Source organism: Macaca mulatta, chromosome 20 (assembly GCF_049350105.2).
Source record: "Macaca mulatta isolate MMU2019108-1 chromosome 20, T2T-MMU8v2.0, whole genome shotgun sequence".
Classification (NCBI taxonomy): domain Eukaryota; kingdom Metazoa; phylum Chordata; class Mammalia; order Primates; family Cercopithecidae; genus Macaca; species Macaca mulatta.
In genome coordinates, this window is record NC_133425.1 from 13782127 (window position 1) to 13805945 (window position 23819).

General features: G+C 43.9%; 2 protein-coding genes and 1 long non-coding RNA gene across 9 annotated transcripts in view; 2 read left to right on the plus strand and 1 right to left on the minus strand.

Annotated features, from left to right (window-relative positions):
* The window catches only part of SNX29 (sorting nexin 29), a 657788-nt gene extending 638792 nt beyond the window's left edge, over positions 1 to 18996 (plus strand). For all 3 annotated transcript variants that reach the window (XM_077987279.1, XM_077987283.1, XM_077987295.1), the window contains one exon: positions 18147 to 18996. In XM_077987279.1, coding sequence (XP_077843405.1) covers positions 18147 to 18162 — 16 coding nt within the window. In that variant the 3' untranslated portion in view covers positions 18163 to 18996. The remainder of the gene's footprint in view (positions 1 to 18146) is intronic.
* LOC144338411 (uncharacterized) lies at positions 11760 to 14719 on the plus strand. The gene is made up of 2 exons (XR_013412492.1): positions 11760 to 12688; positions 12729 to 14719. It is a non-coding gene; the product is annotated as an uncharacterized LOC144338411 (long non-coding RNA).
* The window catches only part of CPPED1 (calcineurin like phosphoesterase domain containing 1), a 137079-nt gene continuing 131128 nt past the window's right edge, over positions 17869 to 23819 (minus strand). For all 5 annotated transcript variants that reach the window (XM_077987329.1, XM_015125639.3, XM_028841401.2 and 2 more), the window contains one exon: positions 17869 to 19524. In XM_077987329.1, coding sequence (XP_077843455.1) covers positions 19295 to 19524 — 230 coding nt within the window. In that variant the 3' untranslated portion in view covers positions 17869 to 19294. The remainder of the gene's footprint in view (positions 19525 to 23819) is intronic.

Sequence of the window (23819 nt, forward strand, 5' to 3'; positions counted from 1 at the left end):
CTAATCCTTTCAGCAGTGGTTCTCCACCAAGGGTGAATTTGCCCCCCAGTGGACACTGGGCGATGTTTGGAAGCATTTTTGGTTGTTACAGCCAGGGGAGGGGTAGTGCTACTGGCATCCAGTGAATAGAGGCCAAGGATGCTGCTAACATCCTACAGTGCATGGGACAGCCCCCACAGCAAGGAATGATCTAGCCCAAAGTGTTGACATTGCTGAGGTTGAGAAATCTGACTTTCGGGGATCCTTCAAGATTGTTTCACCCTTTCCCCATTTACAGATGGAGCAACTGAGGCTCAGAGACATTTTCTAACTTGGAGAAACCTAGACCTGAACCCACCTGATAACCACTGTTTACAATGCCTCTGCAAGCATGTGTGCTTGTGTGTGTGTGTGTGTGTGTGTGTGTGTGTGTGTGTGTGTATGTGCCATCCCCCTTCCTCTCACCATTCCTGTTTAGTGACCTTCAGCAAACTCCTCTTCCTCTCACGGTTGTTCCAATCCATGCTAATCATGAGAGTGTGCAACTCATGGTACTTTTAAATCAATAAGAAAGGCTTAGCTGGGTGTGGTGGCTCACGCCTGTAATCCCAGCACTTTGGGAGGCCCAGGTGGGTGGATCACTTGAGGTCAGGAGTTCGAGACTAGCCTGGGCAACATGATGACACTCCATCTCTACTAAAAATACAAAAATTAGCCAGGTGTGGTGGCACACACCTGTAATCCTAGCTTCTTAGGAAACTGAGGCATGAGAATTACTTGAACCCAGGAGGTAGAGGTTGTAGTGAGCCAAGATTGTATCACTACACTCCAGCCTGGCAACAGAGTGAGACTCTGTCTCAAAATAAATAAATAAATAAATAAAACAAGTGAGACTTGGTCTCAAAAAAAAAAAAAAAAAAGTAAACTGGCTTTCCATTTCCATTGATAATTTTAAACATTTCCTTATTAGATAATTTTTTTGTAAAAAAGAGTCAATGTGTGGCCGGGCGCAGTGGCTCATGCCTGTAATCCAGCAGTTCGGGACGCCAAGGCAGGCAGATCATGAAGTTAGGAGATAGAGATCATCCTGGCCAACACAGTGAAACCCTGTCTCTACTAAAAATACAAAAATTGGCTGGGTGTGGTGGCATGTGCCTGTAATCCCAGCTACTTGAGAGGCTGAGGCAGGAGAATCGCTTGAACCTGGGAGGTGGAGGTTGTAGTGAGCTGAGATTGCATAACTGCACTCCAGCCTGGCAACACAGCGATACTCTGTCTCATAATAAATAAATAAATAAATAAATAAATAAATAAATAAATAAATAAAACAAGTCAATGTGGCAAAAAGTGTGAAGATGATATATTAAAAATATAAATTAAAAATGACTGCCATTTGGGAAATATGGTTCTAGGGGTGTCCAGGTGGACTTTCTGCAATGATTGAAGTGTTCTATTCTGCGCTGTCCAGTAGCCACATGTGGCTACTGAGTACTGGAAAGGTGGCTAGTGTAACTGAGGCACTGAGTTTTAAAATTTTATTTTACTATATAAAGATAATGCAGATCTTGGGTGATAACCATGATTGATAATGCATGCCTGGAATACTGTCTTTAGGAGGACTCAGAGGTCAGTAGTACTGTGATGAATTATTAATGTCTGGTGTGGGTATGAGGGGGAACGTGATGCTGAGAGTGCCATTTATTGGCCATCCCTAGACTACATTTTCTTAGAGGGTTCTTCTAGCTCTAACATTTCAGAATGATATATTCTTCCCTAAACCTTCAGTAGAATTTAGTACCCAATTAATGATCTGTCTAACCCAGGATGTCATGGAATTATTTGTTTCTGGTCTCTGTGTTTTTTAGAAAACCTCACACCATCTGCTCATTTCCTGATAAACATAGAGACTATTGATTAGAAGGCTTCACTTTAAAGTATTTACCCATATCTACATGCATTTGCCTGAAACTAATTATTTCAGGCTGGTGAGATGTGAGTCACCATTTCCTTTTCTCAAGAAAGACACTAAAAAGTCACCTCTTTAGAGGCAGGGGATCATCACCAACAGAAAAGGAAGGACCCCATCTGTTTAATGTGCGGCTAAAAGTGGGGTGCTGGAAATAACCTTTCTCCATGTGACCACAGAGTTGGGACAGGCTATCAACAGGCTTGGGCTGTCTTGGAGAGAAAGTCACAGATTCTGCCATGGAGAACAGAGGCAAGGCATGGCATGGAACACTCCTCCACCCCCCGCCACAGAAGCTGAATGTCAAGCACGTTGGCAGCTTTCCCCAGCCCTCCCCCAGTGTCCCTGCCAGGCACGGAAGGACGGGTCACAGGGCTGACCCTGGCTGGCATTTCAGACAGCTTTATAATTACACCATCCATTTTTCAACTTGCCAGTGACCTTTTGGTCTTCTCATTTGTGAGCATGTGAGCATGTGTGTATGTGTGTGTGTTAGATGTGTCTTCTTTCATCTTCGCCTGCTGCTCTCATCCTCATTTCCTTTTCTCTTCTCCTCTGGTCTTGTTTATCATTTAAACCACAGGTTGTTAGGGCCAAGTTGGTTTCTCTTTCCTTTCGCTTTATCCTATTATGGAATTATCTTGAATGAGCCCTGTCATCTCTGTGACCTCAGTTTCCCATTTGTCAAATCAAAAGCTTTGATTGGATCATAAGAATTGGTAACATTGGATTTTTTTTTTTGAGACAGAGTCTCGCTCTGTCCCCCAGGCTGGAGTGCAGTGGCGTGATCTTAGCTCACTGCAACCTCTGCCTCCCGGATTCAACTAATTCTTCTGCCTTAGCCTCCCCAGTAGCTGGGGACTACAGGTGCCCACCACCACTCCCAGATAATTTTTGTGTTTTTAGTAGAGATGGGGTTTCACCATGTTGGCCAGGCTGGTCTCGAACTCCTGACCTTGTAATCTGCCCACCTCAGCCTCCCAAAGTGGTGGGATTACAGGCATGAGCCACTGCACCCAGCCAACATAGAACTCTTGACTCTGCCCACCATATTGCTGTCACCTGCTGTCACTGTCTTAGTCCAAGTCCTCATCTCCTGTCACCATTGGAACCAAGGTTCTGTCACTCCAGATCTGGTACCCTCACCCTTGGGCTCCCCTCCAATCTGTTCATGAACCTGAGCCAGAGGCATCTTTTGGAAATGTCCATTGGATCATGTCACTCCTCTACCCTCCTTGTACCTCCAAGCCCAGCCTCCCTAGCACGTCCTCTGAGGTGCATCATCAGGTCCAGCATCTGCCCACCTCTTGTCCCCACTCTATATCCCTCTTCTGCACTCTCCACCCTCCAGCCCTCCTGGCCCTCAATTCCTCAAGCATGTTAGTCTCCCTCTGGTAACAGACATTTGTGTAGGTGGTTCCCTATCCTAGAACAATTGTTCTCTAACATGGTTGCACATTGGAATTGCCTTGGGAGCTTGAAAAAATCCTAATGCCCAGGCGTTACCCCAGACCATTTAGATCAGAGTCTTTGGAGGGGCAGTCTGGACAACAGTATTTTTTTGCTTTTTTGAGACAGAGTTTCGCTCTTGTTGCCCAGGCTAGAGTGCAATGGCGTGATCTCGGCTCACCGCAACCCCCACCTCCTGAGTTCGAGTGAGTCTCCTGCCTCAGCCTCCCGAGTAGCTGGGATTACAGGCGTCCACCACCACACCCGACTAGTTGTATTTTTAGTAGAGACGGGGTGTCACCATCTTGGCCAGGCTGGTCTTAAACTCCTGATCTCAGGTGATTCACCTACCTCAGCCTCTCAAAGTGCTGGGATTACAGGTGTCAGCCACCATGCTCGGCCAACAGTATTTTTAAAATCTCCTCAGATGACTCCAATGAGCAATCAAGGTTGTGAACCAATGGCCTAAGATGCCCTTTTTCCTTTCTTCGTCTCTTATTGACTCATCCCTTAGAGGCAATGTCAAAGTTTCATCTCTGGTTTCCACCTATGTCTAAGTTGGACCCCTTGTTATTCGCTCTCACAGGACCATGGGCTGTATTTTGAGAGCACATAGCTCAGTTTGCAATGACACGTGCATTAGTGTGATGTTTGATTACTGTCTTTCTCCCCCACTGTGGAACCAGCCTCCAAGACGGCACCCAATGTTCTCCACCTCCTGCTGTTACACCCTGTAAGGTGTGATCCCTTCCCACATTGTACCAGGCTTGGTTTCTGTGACCAACTGCATATGGCAGAGGTGATGGTATGTCACTCTCAAGATGAGATTTTAAAACACGATGACTTCCATCTTGAAGATTCTCTCTCCCCTGGATCACTAACTTTGGGGGAAGCCCACCCCCATGTCATGGGGTCACGAGGACATTCAAGGCAGCCTATGGAGAGACGCGTGGTAAGAAACAAAGACCTCTGGCCAGTAAGGAATTGCAGCCAACCAAGAGCCAAGGGGGATCACCTGAGATCGTGGATTCGAGAGCAGCCTGACCAATATGAGCCTGTCTCTACTAAAAATACAAAAATTAGCTGGGTGTGGTGGCACATACCTGTAATCCCAGCTACTCGGGAGGCTGAGGCAGGAGAACCACTTCAATCTGAGAGGCAGAGGTTGTGGTGAGCTAAGGTTGCACCACTGCACTCCAGCCTGGGTGACAGAGCGAGACTGCCTCTCAAAAAAAGAAAAAAGAAAAAAGAAAAAACAAAGCATAATGGGTGCTGCACAGGTGTCCATCACAGGTGGGTGGTTCCCATAGACACTAAGTCACCTTGGAGGGAGGTTACATTTGGGTGATCAGAAAGACTATTAATCAAGTCCGAGAGTCTTCTATAAAACAGGGATGAGTCTTCGCCAGGAAATCGGTGGATGATTTCCATGAGAATTAGCCATTAGATATATCCCTGGCACAGAGTAGGTACCCGATAATTTGCTGAATGAATGTAGAAATGAGTGTAAAGCCTGGGCACAGTGGCTCACACCTGAAATCCCAGCACTTTGGGAGGCTGAGGCGAGAGGATTGCTTGAGCCCAAGAGTTCAACACCAGCCTGGGAAACATAGCTCCCTACCCCATCTCTACGTTTTTTTTTTTTTTTTTTTTTTTTTTTTTAATTAGCCAGGTGTGGTGGTGTACACCTGTAATCACAACTACTTGGGAGACTGGGCGGGAGGATCACTTGAGCCCGTAAGTCAAGGCTGTGGTGAGCTATGATCAGAGCACAGCACTCCAGCCTGGGCCACAGAACAAGACCCTGTCTCTAAAACGCATAAAGGAAATGAGTGAAAGGCAGTGGAGGGCATGCTGGGGAACTGGGAGGCCCCCAGCTGGTTTATGGGCATCGAGGAAAGTGGCACATGGAGGAGGGAACAGCTTCTACTCAGAGGGAGTCGCAGACAAAGTAAAACGAGGAGTGAGAGGGGCTCAGGACTCAGAGGAGAGGCTGAGAATACAGGGGGATTTGTTTCACAGAAACTAGAGCTCTGGGGGCTTCAGAGGAAAATTGAGAGAAGGAGAGGCAGAAAGGGGGAAAGGAAGTGTTCTGTGTGGGTGCACAAGAACACAAGACTGGGCCCGGCACGGTGACGCACGCCTGTAATCCCCAGCACTCTGGAGGGCAGAGGTGGGTGAATCACTTCAGGCCAGGAGTTCGAGACCAGCCTGACCAACATGGTGAAACCCCGTCTCTACTAAAAATACAAAAAAAAAAGAAAAGAAAAGAAAAGAAAAATTAGCTGGGTGTGGTGGCACACACCTGTCGTTTCAGCTACTTGGGAGGCTGAGGCACAAGGATCACTTGAGCTTGGGAGGCAGAGATTGCAGTGAGCTGAGACTGCACCACTGCACTGCACTCCAGTCTAGGCGACAGAACGAGACTGTCAAAAAAAACACAAAAAATGTAAGACTGGATTGAGGGATTAAGCTACAGTCTGCATACAGAAGAGGGATGATATGGGTTAGGGACATGGTGGAATGAGCTGTCCTCAGGGTGCCATATAAAATCCTGGAAGCAAACTGGAGTCCGGTGATTGGTCCTGTGTTTGGATGGAAAAGCAGAGATCATTGGGGTTGAGGAGTGTCTGTGTGAGAGAAAGAAAGAGAACCTGGAGGTCACCTCCTCTCTCCCTCAGTGGTGCATGGCTTTTATCTTACTGATTTTCTGGAACTGAATGATGTGAACCAAGAAGAAAGTGTTGCTGTCAAATTGACATTTTCAGTCTGTAGTTAACTTTGTGAAAAATCTTTACCTCTCAATAACTCAATGGAATCCTGCCACAGGGGAACTCAAATTATTCCCCCACTCCTTTTTGCTTTTAAACAAAACATATTGTAAAATTTATTAGTATCAATGAATATCTGTATCCACACTAATCTTTTAGTTATTGAACTGTTTTCCTTTACGCTGGGTTTGATTTCATGACAATAAATGGTACCCAGGGGCACGATGGTTGCATTGGTTGTTTAATCTGAATTTCGGACGCCTGGCAAATCCATGCCAATACAAACCATTAGCTTTAGAGCCCTTGACAGATTCCACTGGCGCCAAGATCGGCAAGGCGTCCAGGACGGAGACGAGCAGAGATGAGTTCCCAGTTTCTAGTTCCCCAGGATCTGATGTGATCACCTGTGGAAAAAGCCCGTCACGTACTGGAAAGGGGTTAAAATGATCAGCCCTGTTGGGGAGATGTTGCTGAACTGTCTACAGAACATCAAAAAGCTTGTTTTCTTCAATGATAATTAGAGCAGCTCCATGGGAGAGCTAGTTCATAAAGATGCTCCCCGTGAAACTGCTCCACCCACACAAACAAGCCAGACGCGGTGCTGTGACCAGAAGGGCAGAGGCCACCGCTAATTAGACATGACATCAGCATTTATACTCTCCTGACCAATTATATCGGAAGAAGTAAATAAAGCTAATGAAACTTTCCTTTCACCCAAGCTAGGAGCTGCGGACGCTCCGGAGGTGAGTAACGTTGGCCCAGAAATCCCTCTGCTGGAGATCTTTCGGGTAATGTGTGACTTTATTGCTGGAATTCCTTGGAGAGAGAGAGAAAAAAAAAATACTTAACTAAAGTGAATAATGAAATAAATAAACTTGGTTCCATTTGTCAGTGGAGACATAATTTGAGGATGAAAATAATTTACTTTCTTTTTTTTTTGAGGGGGAGACGGAGTCTCACTCTGTTGCCCAGGCTGGAGTGCAATGGCGCAATCTCAGCTTACTGCAACATCTGCCTCTGGGGTTCAAGCAATTCTCCTGCCTCAGCCTCCCGAGTAGCTGGGATTACAGGCGCACACCACCATGCCTGGCTAGTTTTTTGTATTTTTAGTGGAGATGAGGTTTCACCATGTTGGCCAGGCTGGTCTCGAACTCCAGACCTCCAGTGATCTGCCCACCTTGACTTCCCAAAGTGCTGGGATTACAGGTGTGAGCCACTGTGCCCGGCTGAAAATAATTTACATTCCAGTGTTTGATTCCAAGAGAAGCAGACCTGCTTCTGGGTCTAAGAGAAGAAAGCCTGGGGTCCTATTTGTCAACACACTTTATCCCTTTTGGGTAAGGGAGTACATATGTCATTCCAACTCCCCCTGCCACAGAAGGCTAGAGGCTTGTTAGAGTGGAGAGGTCATGGGTGCTGGGACCACAATGCTCGGGTGTGAATCCCAACTCTGACACTCACACACTACGTGACCTTGAGCAGGTTCTCAATGTCTTAGGTCTCAGTTTTCTCATCTGAAAAATGGGAATAATAAAAATACTTACCTTGGTAGTAGGGTTGTTTTTAGCACTCAGCGAGTTCATACATGGGAAGTAATCACAATAGTCTCAGGCCACGTAGCTGATGTCTCAGTTGTCTGCTCCTTTACAGACAAGAGGGAAAGTTAATTTTGTTCTTTTGAGGCTGCATTATAAAAAGTTTGCTACTCTGCTATCAAATGTAGTGTTTTGTTTTGTTTTTTTTTTTTGAGACAGCCTCACTCACTCTGTTGCCTAGGCTGGAGTGCAGTGGTGCAATCTTGGCTCACTGCAACCTCTGCCTCCTGGGTTTAAGAGATTCTCCTGCCTCAGCCTACTGAGTATCTGGGATTACAGGCATGTGCCACCATGCTTGACTAATTTTTGTATTTTTAATAGAGATGGGGTTCACCATGTTGGCCAGGTTAGTCTCGAACTCCTGACCTCAGGTGATATCCACCAGCCTCTGCCTCCTAAAGTGCTGAAATTACAGGCATGAGCCACCCCAGCCAGCCCAAATCTAGTTTTAAGAACCCAGTCTGGGAGGCTTAGCACATGAGAAGGGGGACCATGGGCCCCTCGTGGATGCACGGCTGGGCTCTGTGCTGCGGGATGAGGCTGGAGAAACAAACATGTGATGTTTGAAGATGATCAATGCTGTGATTATCTATTATGCAAATCCTCTGCACAGACACAATGGATATTGCAGAAGCATTTGGTTATATTCCGCCAGGATTTGTTCACGTATCAGTGCTAAGGTGTCAAGTAGGCTCATGTCAACCTGAAGGGAAAGGTACTATATTGTCCCCACTTTCTAGATGAAGAAACTGAGCCCCAGAAACAGGACACTACCTGCCCAAGGCCGCAGAGTCATTGAGTAAGCAGGAGAGCCAGCACTGGAACCCAGGTGGGCTAACTCCATCCCTTTAGCCCTTCTCCCTCCCTTTTCTCCTTCCTTTCTTCCTTCCATTTTCTTTCTTTTCTTTTTCTTTCCTTCTCTCTCTTTCTCTTTTTTCCTTCCTTCCTTCTTTTTTTTTCTTTTTTTTTTGAGACAGAGTGTCTCTTTGTTGCCCAGACTGGAGTGCAATGGCATGATCTGGGCTCACTGCAACTTCTGCCTCCTGGTTTCAAGCGATTCTTCTGCCTCAGCCTCCTGAGAAGCTGGGACTACAGGCATGCGCCACCATGCGTGGCTAAGTTTTCTATTTTTAGTAGAGATGGGGCTTCACTTTGTTCGCCAGTCTGGTCTCAAACTCCTGACCTCAAGTGATCCGCCTGCCTCGCTCTCCCAAAGTGCTGGGATTACAGGTGTGAGCCACCACGCCTGGCCCATTTTTAAATGTATCTGTCTTTCTAGCATTTTCTCCATGTTAAGGAGGCCACCGATGGCGAGCCTGGGTTTTGATTTCAGAAACAGTAAAATGTGAAAAACAGATGCATCTTGGAATTGAGGAGACGCACGCTGCCCTGGAGGTGGCGCTCTGCGCCCTGCCTGCTCACTGCAAGAGCAGCTCTTGGACGCGTGGATTGAAAACGTCCGCACTGTGCTGCCCATCTGGTGGTGCCAGGGGAGGTGCTCAGGTACGGCTGGGGGAGTCCAGGAGTGGGTGAGACGGGAGCTGGGCCCTGAAAGAAGTTTGGGCAGAGTGGGGGGCCAGGAGTTGTTCTAAGGAACATCACCAGGAAAAGGCCTAAGGAAAACAGGCCCTGGGGAGGCGGCTCCTCCAAGGTGAGTCCCGAGGCCTTAGCAACTGAGAGTTGTGAGACACTGGGGCACAGGATAGAGGCAGAACCTGAGTTTCTGGTTTAAGGCATGTGGGTAGGGGCTGTAGCTATTTGTCAAGACAGGGACATAAAGACAGGCGCGGTGGCTCACACCTATAATCCCAGCATTTTGGGAGGCTGAGATGGGTGGATCGCTTGAGCTCGGGAATTCGAGACCAGCCTGGGAAACATAGGGAAACCCCGTCTCTACTAAAAGATACAGAAATTAACCAGGCATGGTGGCTGGTGCCTGTGGTCCCAGCTACCTGTGGAGGCTGAGGCAGGAGGATCGCTTGAGCCTGGGAGGCGGAGGTTGCAGTAAGCTGAGATCGTGCCACTGAACTCCCCCCTGGGGTACAGAGGGAAATCCTGCCTTGAAAGAAAGAAAAGAAAAGAAAAGAAAAGAAAAGAAAAGAAAGAGAAGGTGCTTTGGGAACAGAGATGAATTAAAGTTTGGAAATGGTGTGTGTGAGTTGTTTTGGGGACACCGTCATGCTGTCCAGTCAGCGGAAGTTCATCTTGTCTTAAAATCATTCTGTGTGGGAACCGTCATCACATACACAGTAATGACTGTGATTGGTGCTCGTCAGGTTTCCCAGGAACGTCAGAGAGCAGAGAAGGCTGCCCGGGACACAGGAAACCTCAGTGTTTAAGTTGTCTCATAGGAGACAAAGGCTGCTCTCTGTTTACCAGCGCCAGGCACAGGGCGCGGTACCTCCTCCACAAGTCTTTGGAATGGATGAACAATTGGAGGGAAGGTTCGCAGTGTTGGGTTGCTGAGCAGGGAAGCCTTAAATCCAGAAAGCCTCATCTGCTTCACAATGAAACACAGCACAGAGGAAGCAACAAGGAGGCAACACACATTTACAAGGAGGGCCAGGTCCCAGGCCAGGCAATGAGGACACAGTGGCTATGAAGACACTGTTCCTGCCCTCAGGGTACCATGTTGGATCTCATCCCACGACAACGTAAGAGAACAGGAAAACCCGGACCTATAGGGTAGATACAATACCGTATCATTTTAATAGCTTTTCACACCAAAATATGTGGTTTAAGGGTGTGATATTGCATTTTGGTAGCCTTTTTTTTTTTTTCTTTTTTCTTTTTTTTTTCAGAGACAGGGTCTTGCTTTGTTACCCAGGCTGGAGTGCAGTCGTATGATCACAGCTCACTGCAGCCTCGACCTCCTGGGCTCAAGTGATCCTCCCATCTCAGAATCCTAAGTAGCTGGGACTACAGATAGGTGTCACCATGCCCAGCTAATGCTTTATATTTGTAGAGATGGGAGGGGTGGTCTCACTATGTTGCCTAGACTTGTCTTGAACTCCTGGACTCAAGCAATCCTCCCATCTCAGAATCCCAAAGTGCTGGGATTACAGGCGTGAGTTACTGCACCACTGAGCCAAAAACCTGCCTTGGTAGCTTTTTATTAATTACTTATTATTTTATTTTATTATTTGAGATGGAGTCTCACTCACTCTCTTTCCCAGGTTGGAGTGCTGTGGCTTGATCTCGGCTCACTGCAACCTCCGCCTCCCGGGTTCAAGTGATTCTCCTGCCTCCCGAGTCGCTGGGACTACAGGTGTGTGCCACCATGCCTGGCTGATTTTTCTATTTTTGGTAGAGACGGGGTTTCATCCTGTTGGCCAGGCTGGTCTCAAACTCCCAACCTCAAGTGATCCGCCCGCCTCGGCCTCCCAAAGTGCTGGGATTACAGACTTGAGCCACTGCACCTGGCCTCCGTGGTAGCTTTTTAAGAGAGCAAATCCAGAGAGTATTTCAAAAATATTATGAGATGAAATCATTAGCTGTTTTTGTGGAAGCTTGAAAGGACAGCTTGGAAGACCAAGGAAAGACTTTCACATATCATGGTAATAGGTTACATCCTGGATCTACTCTCCTTCAGTGCCTAGAACACATCCATATGGTCTGCTCAGAGGCAGGGATGCCGTGAAAGGCAGATGTCACCCATTCTATATGGATGGTGGCTCTTTCCTGACATGACCAAGGCTAACTGTGCATAAATCCAAAAAGCCTCACCTGCTTCACAGTGAAACACAGCACAGAGTGCCTCTGAGAGAGGAATTAGCAGGAAATGGACATGTGCCTATCAAACAATGGATTGAATACATTATCCCACGTCTCTACCCACTGCCCTAGCCTCATCACCCTTTCCCTTCCCTCCATTCTGGTCTCTAAAAAGAAGGGTTCGGCTGGGCACGGTGGCTCTCGCCTATAATCCCAACACTTTGGGAAGCCAAGGCAGGCAGATCACTTGAGGTCAGGAGTTGGAGATATGGCTATGTTGCCCAGGCTGCAGTTCTTTACATACTTTTGGATACAAGCCCTTTATCTGATAAATGTGCTGCAATTTATTCTTCCAGGCTTGCCTCCCATTTTCCAATATCACTGAAAAGCAAAATCTTTATAAAGTCCAATTTAGTAATATTTTGCTTCGTGACTCATGTTTTCTGTGTTTGTTGAGCATGCAGAATTTAATTTTTTTTAATTTCACCAAATATGAGACGTTGTTGGCTATCACTTTTCCAAATATTTTTTTGTGGCCCATTCTTTCTTTCCTTTCTGGTACTCGTCACCTGTACTTTAGACTTTTGATATAGGGTCCTGAAGCTTTGCTTAATAAAATCCTTTTTGTCTTTGTATTTTAGAATGAATACTTTCTATTGATCTGTCTTCATGTTTCCTGACTCTTTTCTCTCTCCTCCATTCTGCTATTAAGCCCATCCAGTAAGTTTTAAAATTTTAGATATTTTTCAGTTCTGAAATTTTCATTTGATTTTTTCTGTGTTCTAGGAGATATCCTTTCTTTTCATTCATATTAGGTATATTTTCCTTTACTTTATAAAGCTTTGTTATAGTAGCTGCTCTATTCTCCTGGAGTGATAATTCCAACATCTGGGGCATCTTAGGATGGACTGTCTTTTCCTTTGAGAGTAATGTATTTTCTTTTTTCTGTTGTTGCTTTTGTTGTTTTGTTCTATGTCAAGCAATTTTGGGTTGTATCCTGGGCAAGGTGAATATTATATTGTGAAGAACTGGGATTCAGTTATATTCTTCTGAAGAATGTTCAGGCTCTTGCAGGCAATTAACTTGACCAGACTCCAACAGTAAGCTTTCTGTTGCTTCCTCTGGGCAGTGATTCAAATCTTGGTTCAGTTCTTTAAGCTTGTGTTGCCCTGCCTGTCCTGCTCATGCATGCTTTGGGGGTAAGCAAGAGATTTGTGTGAAGCCGCTCATGCATGCTTTGGGGGTAAGCAAGAGATTTGTGTGAAGCCGATATACAAATCAGATGCTTCCCATCCCTGGCTGTCTCCCTGCTAGGACTCCTCCCTCCCCAGTGACCTGGGCTTCTTCCTCTGGTATCTCTGGTCTAATACACAGTGAATTTTAGGCCAGGCCTGGTGGTTCATGCCTGTTAACACTAGCACTTTGGGAAGTCGAGGCAGGTGAGTCTCTTGAGCCCAGCAGTTTGAGGGCAGCCTGAGCAACATGGCGAAACTCCATCTACCAAAAATACAAAAATTAGCTGGGTGTGGGGGTGCATGCCTTTGGTCCCAGCTACTTGGGAGGCTGACGCAGGAGGATTGCTTGAACCTGGGAAGTGGAGACTGTCATGTGCTGAGATTGTGCCACTGCACCCCACCCTGGGCAACAGAGAGAGACCCCATGTCAAAACCAAAAAAGTGAATTTTGAGAAGAACTTTATTGACCTCTGGTGTGCTGCTTTGCAATTGTGGTTTGCCCTCAGACCAATGTGGAGGGGAGACTCACCAAGGTTTTGAGTTCCTTGCATGTCTTCACTCTAGGAAGTTTGGACTGTAGGGGCTTAAACCACTGAACTCCAGGTGGAGCCAATTCCTTTTTTGTTCAGGGTGCACAAGCCTGGAGTTTTCAGATTCCCCTTTACTCCTTCTGCAACTTCCATCTTTTGCCTAATCATCTATTTTAAGGTTCTGTCCTTAGGTATCTTGCAGTGCTGCTAGATTTTCCCAGGAATCTTATTCATTCCCACCATGTCCCTGGACTGCGCTCCCATGATGCAGTTTTCAGTGTTTCCTGAGTTTCATGCCTGTATTTCAAGCCATCTCTTTTATATTCACATAGAACCTTCAGTCTAGGGTCACTCCCTTGTCTGGCTCACCTGCTTTGGTTACTGTACAGTATTTGTTCAGTGAACTAAGCTTAGAATTACTACAAGTGGAGAATATTTTTGTTATCACCTCCTATTTCTTCACTGAGAGTACTGAACTAAAGATGACAATGATGCTGCTAGTTATTGGTGGAGCTGCTGACAATACTTCACTTTGAGGACAATCCCACAAGGACTACTACCAGGCTTAGGAATATCACCTCCTTCCCTTTCTTCCTCCTCTATCAATTGGGTGTTCATAGTGATAATCAGTATAGATTACTATGTGATCGCCATAGCTATATAGCTTTACTCACCATACACTGCCGAGTATTCTTTGAGCAGCAACTCTATGCCCTTAGGCATAGTTCCAGATGCTGGGGATAGAGCGGCAAATGGGACAGACATGGTCCCTGCTGTCTGGAGCTTGCATTCTGGTGGGTGTGTGTGGTGGTTTACACTTCGAGATAATTAAGCAAGGACATTTCTCAGTGATGCACTACGAAAAAAAAAAAAAAAAAAAAAAAAAAAAAAAGCAAGGGAATGAGAAAGCAATGCTGGGACAAGCAGTGTAACCTTAGATCCTTAGATAGGGTGGAACAGTGTATTAGTGTATTAGCCCACTTTTACACCGCTATGAAGAACTGCCTGAGACTGGGTAATTTATAAAGAAAAGAGATTTAATAGACTCACAGTTCTGCATGGCTGGGGAGGCCTCGGGAAACTTACAATCCTGGTGGAAGGGGAGGCAGGCATGTCTTACCCAGCAACAGGAGAGAAAGAGTGTGAAGGAGGAACTGTCAAACATGAAACCATCAGTTTCGTGAGAACTCACTATCACAAGAATAGCATGGGAGAAACTGCCTCCATGATCCAATTACCTCCCACCAGGTCCGTCCCTTGACACAGGGGGATTATGGGGATTACAATTCGAGAGGAGATTTGGGTGGGGACACACAGCCAAACAATTTCAAGGAGGAAGGCCACTTTCAGGGGTGAGCGTTTGAGTGGATCTCAAAATGATGACAAGAAGCATTTCTAGAAAGGCACAGTGGCTCACTCATTCTAAGTGTGCTGTGAAGCCCCTTTAGTGAAGAAATCTACTTCTCAAACATAATTGCCAGAATAATGAAGGGTAACATGATTATTCACATTTAATCGACTTCATTTACACAGATAAAACCTAAAGGAAAAATCCAATCTGTATTCATGTGCATGCACTGATGTTTAAAAATCCACCAGAGGAAAAAGAAAATTTAGTCAGCAGAATCTTTTCTAGATAAATGCTAGAAATCATTATTCCGAGAAAAGAATCCTCCACTTTTACTATATGTGTGTGTGTGTATACTCACTAAAAAATACATAAGAGCTCCCCCATGGCTTGGGAGTATTTTATGAAGTTATAAAAATCGGTATTACAAGTACTATCTGTTACATGTGCAATCAAAACTGTTGAGGTTACCTGAATAAAAAATTCCTGATGTCTATTACAGAAAGCTTTTAATAGAACTTGCCTTGGCAATTTACTCTTAAATATTCTTTTTCCCCAGCTCAATATAATATTGCTACCTACTTTTGTGACTGCACAAAACCGTTTTAGGCACTACTTGAGGAAAGAGTATTAAGAGTTCAAGTAAGGCTGGGTGTAGTGGCCAACGCCTGTAATCCCAAAACTTTGGGAGGCCAAGGTGGAAGGACTGCTTGGGACCAGGAGTTCAAGACAAGCCTGGGTAACAGAGCAAGACCTCCATCTCTACAAATACAAAAACAAAAAATTAGATGTGGTGACACGAGCCTATAGTCCCACCTAATTTGGGAGGCTGAGGTGGAAGGGTTGGCTGAACCCAAGCGTTCAAGGCTGCAGCCTGGGTGATAGAGCAAGACCCTGTCTGAAAAAAAAAGAGTTCAAGTAAATGCAAATGATGTTTTGGCAACCTTTTCTCAAAAGATTCTGCATTGGAATACAGACTATAATACCAGACTACTATGTATATACTGTTTCTACAGTTATATACACCGCAGTGTTGTTTACAGGTATATAAGGTCAATGGTCCTCGTCTTATTCAAGTTTAAACCAGTGCTTGCCTTGTAACTCTGCAAGTGACCAACAGTCTCTTAATACTGAAAATCACAAAATAGGATAAAATGTTCTGTTGCGAGTCCCATAATGCTTACTAGATTTTTTCCCCATTCTTCCCGGTCTTAGGAGAAACATGACTGAATATGTGAGATAAAATTATTTATTGTAATAAGTAAATGATCATCTTCCCAGCCCCACTCCCAAAGTCACTTGAGCCTTTGCAATCCAATTTGAGATCACTTCAAAAAATCTTCCCCCTGTAACATGCCCTTGTGTTTTTGTTTTTTCCTCCAATTAAAGTGATTAATCGGAAAGGGGAGCATTAGATGACATTCCTTGCCTTGAGACAGCTGGTGGTTTCCTACACACTGGGGTGGTAACTCCAGACATGGAGCAGCTAGAGCTGCGGACAGTTACTGCTGCAGACAGGGCTGTGTCCCGTCACTCATGATGGTTCAGCTCAGTTTCTAAATCCCCCAGTAAAAATCCTCCCCCTGGAACCATCTGCCCTTTGGACAAGCTTCTGCCCGCTGAACCTGGTGCAATCAGGGTATGGTTTAGGCTTTGCAGAGCTGGGAGGAAATTCCCGGTGCCTCGAGCTAACGCTGTCCAAGGTGCTGATTACCGTACTCAGTGTGTTGCCACTGGCTGAGCTGGTGCAACCTTTCGCCGCTGAGAAACATTTTCCAAGACAGGACAGTGTTACGGAGCATGGACTCAAGCCTTGGGCCATCTACATCCATTCCTTCTCCACCAAGATGAGTTGGGAGACCTTGGCCACGCGACCCCCACCTTTCTGAGCCAAAGCACTTAAAACACATAACAAGCATTCAAAACCACAGCACTTCGAATCAGGAAGTCCTTTTATCATTTTTCACAGTATAAGGCACTTATTTTTTAACATCATTCTCTTTTTTTTAAAGGCAAAGGAACTGCAAGTGAACACACTAGTCATGACCTATCAGAATGACAGATGCTTATCTACAAAAACATTTCCTTACATCTTTCTGAACCTCCTGCCACTGGGAAATACCGCTGTTTACTTACTAAAAAAGTGGTGAAAATTTAATATGATTCTCTCTTCCTTTTTAAAAAATTAAATTTGTATAAATATAAGGTGTACAAGTGCAGTTTTGTTACACGGATATATTGCGAAGTGGTGAAGTCTGGGCTTCCCCTGCAACCAACACCAGAAAGGTGTACATTGTACCCATTGGATAATTTCTCATCCCTTACCCTCCTCCCACCCTTCTGAGTCTCCAATGTCTATTCCACACTCTTTGTTCATGGGTACACTTTATTTAGCTCCCATTTATGAGTGAGAACATGAGCTATTTGACTTTCCACTTCTAAGTTATTTCACTTATGATAACGGCCTCCAGTTCCACCCAGGTTGCTGCAAAGGACATGGTTTCATTCTTTTTAATGGCTGAATAGTATTCCATTGTGTATACATACCACATGTTCTTTATCCAATCATCTGTTGATGTGATTTCCTTTTCTTTGCATATTCTTGGGGTACTTTTAAATCAGTTCTTTTAAGTTTTGGGGGAAGGAGATTTGGTAAGTTTCATTTTCATCTTTCAATTATCTCCATTATCCTTCTGCAAACCCATGTGCCACATTTCAGAGCATTTTGCATGTGTAAGACCACAATGAGAGCTCCTTTTCATTTCTCCCTGGAGGAACCCCCATCCTGGAATCGAAGCCCTCTGTTTATGATCCAAGCGTCACCACATCTCAAGTCTCAATGTGTGTGTGTGTGTGTTTTTTTTTTTTTCTTTTTTGAGACAGAGTCTTGCTCTGTCGCCCAGGCTGGAGTGCGGTGGCATGATCTTGGCTCACCGCAACCTCTGCCTCCTGGGTTCCAGTGATCTCCTGCCTCAGCCTTCTGAGTAGGTGGGCTTACAGGTGTGCACCAGCATGCCTGGCTAATTTTTGTATTTTCAGTAGAGATGGAGTTTCACCATGTTGTCCAGACTGGTCTCAAACTCCTGATCTCAGGTGATCCGCCCGTCTCAGCCTCCCAAAGCGCTGGGATTACAGGCGTGAGCCACTGCGCCCAGCCCAATGTGTGGTTGTTATTAGCTATGCCCTTTACCGAACTCCTTTTCTTGACCTCTTATACCTACACCTGTTGTAAAGAAATAAATACAAAACAAGATTGCAGCAAAACACTAAAAGAAGAGCACTTTAGTTTTTAAAAATTTTAATTTTCTTGTGGCACATAACAACGAACTATGGTGTCACCAACCTATCGTATAATTAACTTCTCGTCTTTTGTTCCTTATGAATTTACATATTTAATTCTTTCCACTTAATTTCCCATGGTTTTGCTATGTTGACTAAAACTTTGTAACCAGAAAGTCTTTTAATTTAATAGACTTTGCAGTTCACGTGTAACCAGCTTTGGAAGTCATTTTAGGATTACTGAGTGTTGCTTCCTAATGCTGTGCATTTTTCCTGCCAGGATTTGGAGTACCTAGGTTACCTGTCCACCAGAACAATGGCTGTAGAAGACAAAACTGAGCAGTGGTCAGGAGCTGCCGAGAAGATGCAGTGAAACAGGTTACATCAGAACAATGCTGATTGGAAATAACCTACGCGTTTTTGTCAAGGGATTTTGCACTAGTGCATTTAATTCAAGTTAGGGCCAATTCAGAGGATGTGGCTTAAGGCACCGTTTTGGCCCCACCAGAATTTCTGCTTTGTTTCTTTTGAGAGCTCCGCATACATTCCCACTTTTTCTGTCGAAGTGGACACAATGAAGAGTCTCATGAGTGGCGGGGCATTCTGATCCCCAGAGACCACCCATCTGCGGAGTGACTACACAGCCAGAATGTGGATGTGAACAAACTCAAAATGTGCTGCCCAGCGGCTGGAGAAGTGGCATTTTAGAGCTTCGGTTTCAGTCTCTTGGAAGAGATTTTCATAAATGGCCAATTTATGTGCAAAGGTGACTTTTCTAGGCACCCGGGAAGGCAAATTTAGGCCCCGAGCTGTATCAACTGTATTCTGTTTCTATCATCAGCAATAACAGAAGTCTCAGAATTTAACAGTAAATGGTGGCTATTTGGCTCCTTGTCAAAATAAGTCTGCATGGCTCTTGCAACAAGGGAGATAGCTGTTCATTCTGCTGGGAAGGAAAGGAGATGAACTTTGTTTTGCCTCGCATTTTGGGAATCATGACTACAATTTAATACAATCAGGTGTAGTTTGTTTAAGGAATTATCAAAGATCATACTTGGATATCAGATTGGAATTGAGGTTGATAGGCAGACTTTGTTCATATGCTAACCAGAAAACAATACAATTCAAAAGTGGAGTTGAGAAACAGCATTAGGAGAATTTATTCAAACAGCCATGCAGAGATAGCCTAATATTTTAAAAACTGATTTCCAGGATCTCTCGCTCCATTTTAAAGGAATCGCAGTTCTATTTTGAGTAAAATTCAGGACAGGGCCCCAGCTCTCTGATTTATGCAAAAGGACATAAATTCACAAACCTGCCTGGGCTATTTTTATATTTCAGCAAGGGGTTGTGTGCAGCTGCTGTTTCTGGCAAAATTAAAAAAAAAAAATAGTGCAAGTGAAAAGTGAACGGGAACAGGAAGGACTGTCATTTTTTCTTGATCAAATCCATGAGATCGCCTTCTATTCCTTTCTCACTCAGCTCATCTAGACTGTAGTATCGGTGAACAATTTTCTCGGCAGTGACCACCACGACTCGGAGCCCATGGGGGTCTCTGCCAAGCTGGCATCCGATGGCAGATGACACCACCATGTCGAGGTTCTGGTAGGTGCCCCCGGCATTCCTGTGGTAGTGGCCGGAGAACACGACTTTGACACCTGCAGGGAAGGGAAAAAGACATTAGGGGACCGAGGACTTCCATTAGGTAACCTGGGGTCTCCAGCATTTTATTCTGTGAACAGTAATATATTAAGTATATTATTATACCATCATGTAGAATTATCATATTAAATGTATACTATTATTCCGTATATAATCAACAAATAGAAAGTGTATGTGACATACAGAATCTCTGAAAAGATACTTCATACTTAAAATATATTATTAACACTTTTGTCATAACTAGTACAAAGAAGTACTAGGGAAGAAAATGAGAGAAGGAAGATGAAGTGAATGACTTTGAGAAAAGACAAAGGAGACTGAAGAAAACATCCTGAGGCCTATAGAAATATCCAGATGACAGAAGCTATGTCTTTTAAAAATAACGTTTATGGCCAGGGATGGTGGCTCATGCCTGTAATCCCAGCACTTTGGGAGGCCAAGATGGGTGTATCACTTGAGGTCAGGAGTTCGAGACCAGCCTGGCCAACATGGTGAAACCCTGTCTCTACTAAAAATATTTTTAAAAATGGCCAGGCGTGGTGGCTCAAGCCTGTAATCACAGCACTCTGGGAGGCCAAGATGGGTGGATCACAAGGTCAAGAGTTCGAGACCAGCCTGGCCAATATGGTGAAGCCTCATACGAAAAAATACAAAAATAAGATGGGCGTGATGGCAGGTGCCTGTAGTCCCAGCCACCTGGGAGGCTGAGACAGGAGAATCACTTGAATTCGGGAGGTGGAGGTTGCAGTGAGCCAAGATCATGCCACTGCACTCTAGTCTAAGCAACAGAACGAGACTCTGTCTGAAAAATAAACACATAAACAAGTATATATTAATACAAAAAAATTAGGAGGGCCTGGTGGCTGGCATCTGTAATCCCAGCTACTCGGGAGGCTGAGGCAGGAGAATTGCTTGAATTCGGGAGGCAGAGGTTGCAGTGAGCCTAGATCACGCCACCGCACTCCAGCCTGGGCAACAAGAGCAAGACTCCATCTCAAAATAAATAAATAAGTAAAAATAATGTTTATGGCATTCTAATTAAGATAGCAGAGCATGTTTGGCATTTGATGAACCCCCTCTGCTCCAAACAGCTGTAATGGATGAAACGTAAACCAGAAAACCCAAGGACACAGGTAGGCTCAAAAACAAAACAAATAGCTCTACCGGCCAGACACAAAACAGAGAGGCAAAGTCATGAGTGGGAGTAAAATGTCACCAGGAGTTCAGCTCTTAGAAGATCACAGAGACTGAAAGCATTTTCAGGGGAAAAGGGGGAAAATAAAGCCTGGCTCCCTGCTGGAAGAAGGGCTGTTGTGGGTGCCTCTGTTTATGGAAGGAGGCTGAAGAAGGCTGCTGCTGCCTGGGGCTGGGGAAGTGGTAGGCTGGTAAATGTTTCACATGTTATTATTATTTTTAAAGACCTGATTTCTCATGTTTGTCAATTTCCATGGTGTAAATACTTCCATTGTGGTCGCGGCTGATTTCAAGTTGCAAGGTGATGTCATCGAACCAGACGTGGAAGAGATGCCCAGTAGTGCCCATTACATGAATATCAGATCTGTTTCTACCACAGAGATACAAAAGCTGCCAACAGCCTCAAGAGCATGGATCACAGGAATATTTAGCAAAAGAATTACAAAGTGATCAGTTTTGAGTATTTATTACCTTTGCTTTTTCATATAATCTATTTAATGCTGAGTTTATATAACTATTAATGCCACTTAACAACCACCTCACAACATTCCTTAAAATGTAATGACTGGTCCTAATGGGTTGGTAGGAGCTGTCTCCAGCACACCACTGGGCTAAGGCTTATTGCAACCTGAGAGTCTAGGAAGGAAGGAGAGACACAAGCTCAAGTCTAGGAACCGAAATGTTTTCCCCGATATTACCGTGGGGCCCTAAACTACTATTATCAGGCCTGGTCCTGAATGGGGGTGGGGGTAGAGGTAATGAAAACCACTAGAGAGACAGAAGTTAGCCAAGAGAGAAAGAATGAGGGAAAAACAAAACAAAAAAATGCCCCTTACTCAAATTGACCCTGCAATTAAAATGTCTGCTGCCCATGAAGAAATCACATGGTAAAATAGTCTATGAACCCTTCAATTGGGAACATAAATTCACTCCAGATGAAATTAATTATTTAAAATTGACAAATATTTCAAATCTGTGTTTAAGACATCAAAGGGTCCTTAATAAAGGACTAACACCCATAAAAAGATGTTATGAGACAACATTGGCATAAATTGAATGAGAATAGGAGGTAATGAACATTTAGAAATAGTGGACACAAAAGAAGCATCCACTAAAATTTAAAATAAAAACAACCCTCAACAAATGAGATAGGCCAAGCATGGTGGCTCATGCCTGTAATCCCTGTACTTTGAGAGGCTGAGGTGCAAGAATTGCTTGACGCCACGAGTATGAGACCAGCCTGGGCAATGTAGCAAGATCCCATCTCTATGAAAAATAATAAAATAAATGAGATCAATTCTAGACATCAAAGAGGAAATTAGTGAACTGAGAGGTAAAACTGAGGAACCAGAAGACAATACAGAGACCCAGACAGAAGCAATAGGAACATGCTCTTGATTTGAGTTCTTTGAATTTAAAAATTTAAAGGACAGATTAAGATCAGCAGAAGTTTAGAGGAGTTGGTGGAGGAGAAAGGAGAAAATAATAGTGAGAAGAATTTGAAGAAATAACAGAAATTTTCCAGAAATAAGGAAGACACAGGTCCTCAGATAAAAGTACTACACAGGAAACATGAAAGTTAATTCATACTGATGTATGGTGCAATGAAACTGGTACAGCAAAGACAAAGAGAAAAACCATAGAAAGACAACAGCAGTAAAAACATTATGAAGAAAAAATCATACAGATAGCAGGAATCTTAACAATAACAGAATCAAAGAGTAATGCCTTCTAAATGCTGACAGCAAATAACTATGGACCTCAAATTTTATACCTAGCTAAACTATCATTTAAGCTCGAGGGCAAAAAAAAGACATGTTTGGAATATAAAAACTAAAAGTTTACCACATCTAAATCTTCACTGAAAGAATTGCTTCAGCAAAAGAAAGGATGAAATATTAAAAAAATAATGATGAGCAAACACCAATATTTTAGTAAACTGAATTAACTATTGATTTATTTTTAAACCTATTTTTTAATGTTAAAAGTGAAACTAAAAATCAAAAATGTCAAGATAGGGAGTTCGGTGGAAAATTAAAACACAAATTATTGCCATATTTGGAAGGGAGATAAAAATACTGAATAACCTGATACTTTGCAAGAAAAAATGTATAGTTATCTTATTTCTTTAAAATGTCTGAGCATAGCAGTCAAACTAAAAATCAATAAACTGAACTTCATCAAAATTACCAACTTTTGTGCTCCCAAAACATCATAAAAAATGAAAAGGCAACCCATGGAATGGGAGAAAATATTTGCAAATCATGTATCTAATCAGGGTCTAATATGCAGAAAACATAAAGAACTTTTACAACTCAACCAAAGGACAACCCAATTAACAAGCGGGAACGTATTTAAACAGACATTTCTTCAAAGGACATATACAAATGGCCGATAATCACGTGACAAGATGCTCAACATCATTTATCTTTAGGGAAATGTGAATAGCGACAATGAGATAACCACTTCATATCCACTCGGATGGCTGTGATGAAAGAGATGGAAAGCAACAAGTGTTCACAGGGATTTGGGGAAATTAGAACCTTCATACAGTGCTGGTGGGAATGTAAAATGGTACAGTTCTTTTGGAAAACATTTTGGCAATTCCTCAAATGTTAAACACATATTTACCATAATTGTGCTATTTCACTCCTAAGTATGCATCTAAGAGAAAACATTTGCCCATGCAAAAACTTGTAGGTGAGTGTTCATAGCAGCATTTTTCAAAAGAGCCTAAAATATGGAAGCAACCTAAATGTCCATCAGTTGATGATGCATAAACAAAATGTGGTCTACCCATACAATGGGATGTTATTTAACCATGAAAAGGCATAAAGCATTGATACATGCTGCAATGCAGATGCACCTTAAAAATATTAAGCTAAGTGAGATAAGTCACTTGCAAAAGGCCCCATCTTGTATGCTTCCATTTATATAAAATGTCCAGAATAGCAAAATCCATAGAGAAAGTAGATCAGTGGTTGCTAGGGGCCGAGGGAAGGATGGAACGGGAGAGTGACTGCTGACAGGTGCAGGGTTTCTCTGTGGAATGGTAAAAATGGTCTGCAATTAGATCATGGTGATGGTTGCACAACCT